At 44.8% G+C, this 11,767-nt stretch overlaps 1 protein-coding gene across 1 annotated transcript in view; it reads right to left on the reverse strand.

Moving 5' to 3' along the window:
* tns2a (tensin 2a) overlaps positions 1–7,156 on the reverse strand; it is a gene marked incomplete at its 5' end in the record, with an annotated part of 54,502 nt that extends 47,346 nt beyond the window's left edge. The window contains one exon of the mRNA XM_079174364.1: positions 7,028–7,156. Coding sequence (XP_079030490.1) covers positions 7,028–7,156 — 129 coding nt within the window. The remainder of the gene's footprint in view (positions 1–7,027) is intronic.
* Between the last annotated feature and the right edge of the window lie 4,611 nt (positions 7,157–11,767).

An 11,767-nucleotide genomic window follows, 5' to 3' on the forward strand; every position in this document is an offset into this window, starting at 1 on the left:
AAAACACTAATAAAGCAACTCTGCTTTTCTTTCTTTTTATTTCAAAGACAAAACCAGTCTGAGATTGATGATATACATCTTTGCGTCCTTACCAACCTTTCTGTACATGCTAACTGCTAACAGCTGTGTTTACACTCCACATCTAGGCCAATGTGTGTGTGTGGACATTCATTCCCGTTGAGAAATGTTTGTTAGCCCGTGATATTCCCCAGCTTCAGACTCGCTAATGCACAGAGCATTACTTCTGTCTGCTGCCTCAATCCCCAAGTCGCTTCCATATGTGTTGGATCAACGTGCAGGTACAGCACATGTGAAACATGACTGTAAGTCATGGCGTATGCGGCGACCCCCTACCATCCCCCTTAAACAACACGTGCAGTAATGCAGTCCATTCCTTTCGCTCATAACCCGAGAATTTCCAGCTCATGACAGAAAAAAGGGGAGGGGTTGGGGAGTTTAATTGTTTCTGGAATTCTTTTGCTCCCTTTTCTTTTGGATTGTTACAGGGTGAGGGGAGGGGGGGGGGGGGGGTAAAGAGGGGGCAGGGATGGATTAAGAAGCAAAGTAGCAAGGTGGTAGAAGGTTATGGGGAGGGCCATGGAGGCCACATGAAAAAATACAGAGAGACAGGAAACCGGTACATGGGATTGGAATGAGTAAAGTGGGGGAGGGTCGTGTTGGAAGAAAGATGAAGATGAGGAAAGCGGGAGGGGGACGTTTTAGCAGAAACACGGAGCGAATCCGGAATCAAGCTTCCTCTTCGGAAGTCCTATTCGCTGGGATGCCAGGTGCCTGGAATGGAGAATTTGGGAAGTGGAAGGACTTGGCTCATGCATGGAGATAAATGAGAAAGAGGTGGATGGACTGGGAGACGGGGCGAGAGGAAATGAGGGGAGGAGGAGGCCAGAAAAAAGGGGGGGCCGCGTGGCTCGATGAAGGATCGTGTGGGACAGCGCAACGCCAAACACTGATAAGGTGCAGCTGTTGAAGGAGCGAAAGAGCGAGAAAAGCAGTTTGGCGAGACGCTGACGTCACAGTTTGTGCCAATTAGGTCAACAGAAATCCTTTCTGTAGGCCCAAAAGACATTTCTCAAAACTGGGGCAAACGTCAAGTCATTTTTGAGTGTAAGAGAAAAAAATATCCCGTGCATAGTTTGCCGCGAGGTGTTGCTTTTAAGGGCGGTGCTGGGATTTGTTGTTTTTTTTCTTCCCCAGACTGACCAAGAGAGGAAATGATTTATGTCTTTCCCTTTTCCCTTGATCAGCTTTCATCTGCTCGCCCGCTACACACAACAACAAGCACTCCTTTAAAAATCCTGTTCAATTTGTGGTCTGATCATTGTTTTCAATCTAGTCGGCCACCCGCCGAGTCCGGAGTTTACATGGGAATTCATCTTTCTTTGTGTGTGTGAGAATTACCTCTATATTTAACCCGAACCGGTCAGTGCTCCTTCCTGTGTTGGGTGTGTGTTTGTCATGAATGCCTGTGGCTCAAGGCCTCAGTATTGGTCACGGGCAATCTAAACTTTGTTGCTCATGAGAAATTACAGGGAAGCTGGACAAATACACATAAAACCACTGTCACAACGCCAGTTCTCTATGTATTTCTAGAGTCAACAACACAAAAAGAAAACAGAACTAGTGGGATTGCAACATTTTACTATCGTATTCTCAGTGGTACAAACAGCGTGTTGAAAGAATGAACTTAAACTTGTATATCATTAGCATAATAAATAAGCAACGTTAGAAGCCATAACACTTCCTGTAGAGTTAGGAACAAAAGCAGTATAACTTTACAGAAAAATAAATCAACATATCACCCCTGAACTTAAGACTAAAGCCACACTTCCACCGCCTGGTGCGGCACGGCTCAACCCGACTCGACATCCTGTTTATTGGTTTGCCATTAGCAAAAACTGTGGACCATAGCACCTGGTCTGGTACTTTTTTCTAGTGCCACCTCTGTCCCACTGGTCAGAGAGAATCCTATTTCCCACACGAGACATCCCAAACAAGCACGCCATTTCTAAATCGGCAAGCTACCGTCAATAACTCAACGTCGCTGTGGTGACCAGCATAGAATCCCGCCCACACTGAGAGGGTACTAATCGCAGTGAAAAAACGAAATATAGAAAAAGGACCTGGCACCAAAAGTCAGTTGAGTCAAGTCGGAGTCCATCCAATAGGTATTTCAGTCAAAACCAAAAGTGTCAACCTTACGGTTGCACGAGAGGAAAAGTCTTTGGATCACCAAAGTCATTAGGACATATCTTCTGAATAAAATCTTCATAGCAATCCATCCTTTAGTTGATATTTTAGTCTGGACCAACGTGGTGGACCGGCTGACAATGCTATCTGCTAGCGTGGCTAAAAATACCCTGCCATTTCACAGCAATGGAGGCAGTGTGAGAGTATGTTTTATATTAGAATTCAACTGCCGAGTGATTCCATTAGTGACTCTCAGACTTGAGCCACACTTGGCCGTGACGTGGGGGAAGATATTCATACTTAACTTTCAATGCCAAAGTGATCTATTTGTGATCATAACAGACACAAAAACATAAAAAAATCTGCATCATTGGACACGGATTGGCACTCGTGTCCAACCAACAGAAACTGTTTATTTCAGGAACCCATTTTTAGAAAGTTGTTTATTTATGCTCAGCTCTACTCTCTGTCAACAGCTGTCCAAGAAGCATTGGACGGTGAGGTATTGAGGCCTATTCTAAGGGCATAGAATGAAATTTAAAAAAAGAAAGAAAATAATATTGCTGGCGAAAACAATTAATGACACTGGAGGATGTGTTTGGACCCCACCCTGCAAACTGCAAACATATATACAGCTCTTACGCACAAAAAACATCCCTTTCCCATGTTCCTGATATAACATCATAACATTATGTAATCACACTGAGAGCAGCGTGTTGATCATTTCTGTTGCCAAGTGTTTCCAGCAAGTACTTGACATGAGTTATGTGTGTTTATGGCGTAAACCCGGACATAGAGACATTTAAGTCAAGTCACATTCTGGTGTCACAACTACGTTTGTCTGCAGCTCCACGGAAAACAACCAAAAAGTCATAAAAAAGAGTTGGAAAAGAACTAGTTAATGAAAACAAATGAGCATAAATAGATGAGAAGACGTCTACTCCTCTAGGATGATCGGTGGGATCCGACTGGTTCCCACACCCCTGTAGCGGGGTCAGTCATCGCGGGATGACGTCGTCCAGAGGGCTCCACATTCCCACGCTGCTCGGCATGTGATATGGAGCCACTGGGACTGTGGTGTGGTGCAACCCGAGCATGCACACACACATTTAGAAAAATGCACGCAAACACATTTAGATAATTCACACATCTGGATGCAAAAGCCACAGAGACTCATGTGTCCGTATGTGCTTCCATGTGATGTAAACTGGTAGACCTGAGTGAGCCTGAGTCAAGTATCGCATTGTCCTCTTGGTGGCTAATGGCAATTTTACGATGACTCCGGCCAGCTAGCATACATGCCTCTGTTTACACAGCGGTAATTCCCCGGCAGATGCCGAAGGCCGCCACAACAGTGCCATTGTGTCTGCACAGATGTGAGCTCAGCTCGGAGACGCCGTCGTCATCCGCATCGTCTTGTAAATCAAGGGGTCGAACAAAACACACACACTCCTTGTAAAGAGATAAACAATCCCTCTTCAAACTTCAGATGTCCCACACATGTCCATGTAATGTAAATAACATTGCATTGAACTTTGATATACCCAGTTCTTCACTACTGATTCCCACTTCATTTTGGTTCCATAAAAGTGCGAAGCATCATTTTGTTTCAAAACCCAATCAACTAAGGCGAAAACAAAATACTGAAATGTGCCTGCTCATCTGTTAACAAGGGGTACGTTGTCATTACTTCACCTTCAGTGATTTATGGCTGGGGAATTCAAAACCTTCACCACAAACATGTATTCTTGGAGATCTGCACGATTATCAATTAAAATAAAACTTATTTTTCAAAATAAAAAAACACATTATTAAATATCATTGGATTGACTTCAATACACCAACCTTCAACATTGTATCAAAAGAGAACTCCACTGATTTAGCATTGGTTGGATTTACAATCAGCACTTTGACAAAAGTATCTATGCAGCAGAGCCAGAGATATAGTCTTTTATTATTCCAAGTATTCTTATTCCTTGTCGCCTACATTACCCACAATTCAGCTTGCCGAGAGTTTGGTCGCAAATTTGCTATGCTAGTAGCGCCTGATGTAGCCTCTAGCTCAGGCATGTCCAAAGTCCGGCCCGCGGGCCAATCACGGCCCGAGGTCAGATTTTATACGGCCCGCGCCTTCTGTCTTAAAATGCATTATTTATGGCCCGCCAGCACAGTCAAAACGGAATGAATAAATCATACAAATTCAACATGCAATTCCTCTTTTCGCCTCATGGTGGCAGCACCACTCTGTAACTGTCTGGCTTTTTTTAATTGTCTCTGACCCTTCAACTGTCATGGCTACGGCAAGTAAAATAAGGAAAGTCGATACCGAGGGCCGCCGCTTTCATATTTTTTCACCGAAAACCGAAACAACTGTGTCTGCCTAGTTTGTCATGAGACTGTTGCCTTGTTTAAGTGATATAATGTAAGGAGACACTACGAGAAAAAACATGCTAATACTTCAACAAGCTATCAGAGAGCGACCGTGGTAGAAAAGTGAAGCAACTCCAAGATAACTTGGCCACACAGCAGCGGTCTTTTTCGCGGGCCCACGAGTCAAATGCATACCTGCAAACTTGTTGCTTTTCAGCGAAATTAGCCGTTTTGAATGAAAATATATCATCCACGTGATCCGTAGATGTTTTCTCTTTAGGGGGGGGGTCATCTGGCCAGCCAGCGTTTCTCAGATTGGATTGAGACGAGGAAAAAAGGTGATGACGTGATCTTCGCAATAAAACATCTTTGATGTGTCGAGTCTTGGCCAATCAGCGTTAAGATGTCTACACCGTCTTTCCCTCCGTTACAGTTCAGACTTGCTCGGTTAAGGATAACGTCCACTGCATGCGGAACTTTGTTTGTTAACATTCGTCATTATCGCGATTTAGGAGGAAAAAAAACGTAACGCAATGAAACATGCCCGGTTCAGTTCACGCGGTCACTCGTTAACGTTAAACCGGAACACCGGCGGATTTGCTGGCAGGTTGTTTTTTTTAACTCAAAGTAGAATGAGGATGATTTCGTGGTGACAATAACTTTTAAGACCACGATGATGAGGCCCAGATACTGATGAGATGATGAGGTCAAAGAGCTTCAGGGAGAGGAGGCTGTTTGTGTAGCGCAGCTTGATGCAGGGCTGAGATGTGAAGGAGCTGGGCCTGGATAAAGGTGGAGCTGGGCCTGGATAAAGGTGGAGCTGGGCCTGGATAAAGGTGGAGCTGGGCCTGGATAAAGGTGGAGGTCTACTCTAAACAGACGTGAGTACAGCTTCCTGCTGTCGCAGTGTTTTAGAAATATTGATACGGTAGGGTATGCTAAATGCTGCCTCTGCTCCAAGGAGATGAACTACAGTAACAAGGGCTCACGTGCGCTCTCATCACACTCCCAGACACTGTTCACTGTGATGACCACAGCCAGGGTACTTCCGGTCCCAACAGGGCCCTGAAGTAATGATAGAGAGGGTTAAGGTGCCTGTATCTTCATTTCAGCGGGTTGCTAATGCAGAGGTGTGTATAGATCACAGCTATTACTTTACTCTTCATTCTAATTTAAATAATTGAACTGGATTGAATGCATATTATTTGCAATTAGAAGATAGGCCACAATTCTAACAGCTTTACAGTAACAGTGGAAGTTAATACAGTAACGGGGTTCAATGAAAACTAATCACTTTATTTGTACAGGCGATGGTTCTCGCTACTCTTGCTATCTTTGTTTTTAAATGACAAACTTTTGAAAATGAGACCTCGTTCTCAATGGATTTTGTCTACATAAAAGGTTAATAATAATAATAGATTGAAAAAAACTATCCAGCTGTTCAACCAGAGCTGAAATACTGATTAATAACTGAATAATAAATTAGTTTTTTGCTTAAAGTAAATGTCTTATCACTTAATTTTCTTCTCAGAGTACACCAGAATGCTACATTTTAAAGATCATATTTAAAATAAAATTATCCCTGCTGTGTCATTGAAAATATAATTATTAAATAATAGTGTATGTATAGGCAACTTGTATTGTTTAAAATAATGTCAGCAGGGACTGTTGGCCCTTGGGCATCTTCACATTATCAAATCTGGCCCTCTTTGAAAAAAGTTTGGACACCCCTGCTCTAGCTGCTAGCCACGAGCTGCTCCACATCCTCACTTTTTTCTTTTCAATTTATCAATTTCACACGACACAGTCGGCAGACATTTTTTTGGCATCGGACATTTCTGCAAACAACATTTATGAACCAAAACAGCGTTTCAAAAATACGTTTCAAATCAGCCTCACATCACGCCTGCAAAAACACACAATTCCACGTGGTTAACGTGAAACGATTGGTTGGGTTTAGGCAACAAAACTGCTACGTTGAAGTTAGAAAAAGGATTGTGTTCAAATATAACCAAACAAGAGTAAAAATGTAACTACCATAAATAAACAACCGTCCGTAGTGGACTTTCTTACGTCACGTTGCGTAACAAATGTAACAATGTTATGTAAAAAAACGTAAAATCACTGCTTGTATTTGGTTTAACACGGGACACGAACAGCAGTCTCCCAGATCATAGTCCTGTGTTTGTTTACACCCTGTTTCTTTCAATCACAGTTGCTCAGTATACTGCGTCACTTGCTGTGACCGAGTGCAAAACACATGTGCACTACTACTCCCCAACACCTGTAAACAGACTCATCTATTTCCCCTTAAATGTACCTTTGATCAAGAAATAGCACCCTGTGCCATGCGATGTCCAACAGCACTGACTACAAACGCCCAATCATTGTGGACATGTTTATCTAGAACGCCATCACACACTCACGTGAACCCCGCATGCACACTGACCTTCGTCAGCCTCATCCTGCCGCTCTCGCTCCTCTCCAGACTCCTTCTCTTCAGGGACGAATTTCTAACCGCCACCAGTTGTTGCGCCTCGTCCTCCCCGCACCAGTCCGAACTCAGGACGCAACCCATGTAGATGGACGGGGGTCCTGGACTCTGGACCCGTTTTTTTCCTCCTCCTCTCTGTCCTCTAAGCAGGCTCCAGCTCCGGGGCAGCTGTTTTTGTCAGCTGGAGTTGGAGGACAGGGAGGTCCGTCCCCCTTTTCCTGGCTCTTGTTCAGCCCCGCTGCGGGGACAGAGGGAAGGATACACGCTCTCGATCACCCGCCACCCTTCTCTTTTTCTACACACACTTAGAAAAACACCTCTCTCTCCAACTCCGTCCTGCTGCAGTCACATGTGGACTCCTCAATTTCTTTCTGCCTCCACCCCCCCCTTCTCTCACGGTGCTTTCTTTGTTTCACACACTTAAGCTCCCTACTTTACTTTCTCTCTCTCTTTTTGTTGTTGTTGTTGTCAGTCGATTGCACTCACTACATCCCCCGGGACAGAGGCGCATGACCCTCGACTCGAGAATGTCAACGCTCAAGGATCCTGCGTCGCTCTCCTCCTTCGCCCTTTTCTCTCACTCTCCCCCTCCTGTTGCTCCTCTTCCTCTCTCCCAGTCCTCCCATCCCGAGAACACGCGTCTCTCCCCTTTCCTCCTCTCTCTCTCTCTCTCTCTCTCTCTCTCTCTCTCTCTCTCTCTCTCTCTCTCTCTCTCTCTCTCTCTCTCTCTCTCCCCCTCTCTCCCCTAGGGTTGCCTCACTCTTACATATACAATTACCTCTCTGTTCTCACCCCCACCCACCTCTCCTTCTCAGCGGTTTCCTGCCCCCCACTACCCTACCCCCAGACACAGGCAGAGTCTCCTTTTAGCTCGGGCGTACACATTGTTGGTATTGTCCAGAAAGCAAACCAAGAAAACCAAACAGTGAGGGCAGCTGTTGGGATGCTGGGCAAACCAGTGATTCAGAGCGGGCCGGGCCCTTCGCTGGCCCGAGCCTCCCCATTGTTTACCATGCTGCGAGCGTGAAACAAGCTCTCTTTCACCCCAGAATGCGTGCACCTAACATATTACAAAGGATGCTAGAAGTTGTACCAAGGCATGTCAGAGGCATCCTTGTCTTTTGTTTTTGATGATTTCTGCCCGAATAACGGAGAGGGATTCCAAGCACAAAGAGGCCCTGTGGATGTTTAATATTGCTAAAAGTGTAAGAAACATTAGCGTCGCTCAAGTTTCTCCTCCTCGCCGGCCTCTTTGCTGTTGTTTATTTCTTCTCCCTAGAGTGTTTTTTGGCCGCTGTGCCAGAGCTCACGAGGCCTGGACGAGTGAGACTGTACCCCTTAAAAGGCAAATTCTTGATGCGGCTCCAAAGGCCCCCCCCTTCTTTGTGTTTCTCCTCCTTTCCCCTCTGTGTCTCCCTCGTTCCTTTATTTTCCTCTCCTCAGACAGAAAGCAGCAGCGAGGCGGTCTTGTTGTTGCAGGCACTTTGCCCCAGACAGGCCTTCCAGGTGTTCTTCCTTTTACTCCCTTCCTATAGCCTACCATCCATCCATCCATCCCTCCCTCCTCCCACTCACCCTCTGCCTCAGTCCTGTTTCCTCCAAGGCCCCCCCTCCAGTTGACCTCAGCCCCACCTTTTCCTTTGCCCCTCCCCCCCCCTATGTTTATGTCTTTGAGGCGTCTCAGACATGAGCTCAGGCTGCAGACTGCCTCCCCCCCCCCCACACACACACACTGGTTTTACATGCCATGAAATTAACTCCTTCTAATCAACAATAATCCTGCTTTTGCATCTGGAAAGTATAGAGAAAGACGGGAGAGCCATTATCTAGGCCTACTGCCAAATAAGATTTGATTAGGAAATATGGTACTAATACGAAGTCTTTTTGGGCAAAGATATGGCTGCATTCCGTTGCAGCATATTTGGCCCCCGTTAGGAGTCTTGGCAGAAACCAGTTTCAATCTGGATCAGTGAAGATTAAGGAGAGTTTTCCAGGAGTTTTATTTTTGATACGGAGGAAAGGAGGGAGAGAAAGTATGTCATCTTAGAAGACTTTAGAGAGACAAGATAAACCAAGTCCAAATATGGAGAACACAGAGCAGTGTCGCAAGGCAGTCACCATGGGTCACAGTGCACACTAGTTACCAGTCAAGAAGCACACAGTTTATGTAGAATAAGCAAATAATCGCTACTTACTATTTTACCAAAACAATAAGAGCTAGAGGAAAACGGACAAATACCAAGATTGCGATGGCCAAAAACAAAAATGGCAACGGACAAAAAACAAAAACAAGATGGGGACGCTAGAAACCGAGATGGCGATGGCCAAGAACCAAGATGGCATCGGCCAAAATGCCAAAATCCAGACTTTAAAACTGCATTCCTCTGTGACTATGCACTTCTTATACACAGTCTATGGTTCGTCTTCGTATACAGACATATTTATGGGGTGGAAACTGGAATCACTCTCATTAGCTCGTTCTTCTTTCAACACATTGTCGGATGGGCCCCGATGCATCTGCCTTAGCCTGTGATACAGAAAGAAAGAGAAGGGATTGTGCAATCTGAAGACACAAAGGAGTACAGAAATAGTTGTGACGATGTCGGGGATGACGCTACCCAAACAGTCTGCATATGTCAGAACATCTTTGACTGAAGATTTTTTTCAAGTTGATGATTTCCATCATCTCCGATGACACCTTCCCGAAGTTGTAAAATAGTCGTGTGGTGTGCCCACGTTAACGTCTCCTCATGCCAATCAACCCTCTCGCACCCTCAAGACGTACTCAATTTGTCCGCATCATCGAAGGTTGCAGCTGCTGATAGTTTTAGGAGTCAGAAGAGAACATAGATCAGGAGGCAGTACGTGTGATATGGCCTCATACAGAACAAGTACCAATGTTCCACAAACCAACCTTGTCATACAAACTGCATTGATGTGTGCATAGACCTGAATCAAAGACAAATCATAGAGCAGCAGGATTTAATGAAATTTAACATTTTCAAAGACGATGAACCGGGATACATATATGATATCAACATAATCGATTGCTGATAGAATTGTCGCTTGAATTACATTTTTCTGTAAGACCCTCGATATGATGTATAATACATGAGAGCTGTGTTTTTCTGTGTTTGTCTTGGAGTTGGTCTGCCCTTAGTGGGAAATAATAACTTAATGCAGATTCAACATGTAAAGGATAAGGGTGGTGATATCCTTCTTGTAGTCAACAAATCCCACCAAAAGACCAGAACCACTGACCACTGAGTATCCAACGCCTGATATATCTTCTTCCTCTGTGCCGTACAGCTCCACTGATGTCCAAAAGCTGTTGAAACACATCAGAGAGACCCAACTTTTACATGCAACTAGTACAACAACTGTGTATTCAAGGAAATTATAAAAGAAGGAAGCATCATTCCGTCACTGTGTAACGTGTCAACATTGGTGCCGAGCATATTGCCAAAACTTGAACACATTTTTTGCACAAAATTTGAGAGAGATAAGCCTTTTGTGGGCATAGAAAAAGTCTCATTTCAACTTGTACAACATGGGAGCAAAAACAAAGGATGTGCCTTAATGGTTTTGTTCAGTGCATATGAGGGCGGCAACGTTTTTGCTCATATGCGGCAAGGTCAGGGACATTTGCCTCCATCTTTGTGACTGACGTCAGATTTGACACGGAGCACTCAGCGACTACAAAAGCCGGAAACAGAGTGTTGAGATCTGAAAGGCTTCTGCCTTAGTCAGCACGGAAAATATGAGGGGGAAACTGAAATATAAGAGCTAAGCTAGGCTACAAATCCATCCAAATCCTCTGGCTGATAGGGTCCGCCGCTGCATTCTCTTGTCTCAGAGAATAAAGGATGCCAAGAAAAAAACCCTCTTCCAGTAAATGTGCACTGTAACTCTCCAGCAGGTTACAGTACCATTCTGAAGGAGGTTGACTGCCTTGTTTAAAAAAACGTATAAAGCTTTCAGTTAAGCTCAAACCTCTGGTACTCATTGTCAGTTTGAACATAAAGAAGTTGCTTGGCCCATTGGTCTTTCATCAAGTAAACTTCCAGTGCTCACACGCAACGCCTGCACCCCCATCTTACAGACGGTGCTGTCTCCAATGGCTCACGTAAACTGGTTACCCAGGGAGAACCGAACGGCACTAATGTCAGTACGGCATGAAGCAGCAGACATCCCAGCAGGTGTAACACGGCAGTGTGATCTCTTGGTAAGCGGTATGAATAGCGCGCCACTTTCAAGACACTTAACCCCAACACTACGGTGTGTGAATGAGTTAGTCTGATAGGCAGGTGGCACTTCGCTGCCATCAGTGTGTGAATGGGTGAATGGTGACAAGTAGTGTGAAAGCGCTTTGAGTGTGCGGAAAGACTAGAAGAGCGCTATACAAGTACAGTCCATTTACCATTTGTTGAGGGAACCAGTGTGATGCTAACTACGTCATCCCTGCAGCACTTGGCGTGAAATGACAAATTCAATATTGTTAATACGCTAAATGAATTTCTGTGTCATTCATCCATCATTTGGTGAGACCAGGCCGAAGTTTACATTATCTGAGGACGATTGCAGCGCTTTTGCGTGTTTCTGAACATTGTACGATGAGCATGCTTTTGCATGCAGGTCCTTTTTTTTTCAACCGACTCTCCAAGGCCATGTGTGGAGTTTCAGATTCCTGCATTA

The sequence above is a fragment of the Pholis gunnellus genome (genome assembly GCF_910591455.1).
Source record: "Pholis gunnellus genome assembly, chromosome: 2".
Classification (NCBI taxonomy): domain Eukaryota; kingdom Metazoa; phylum Chordata; class Actinopteri; order Perciformes; family Pholidae; genus Pholis; species Pholis gunnellus.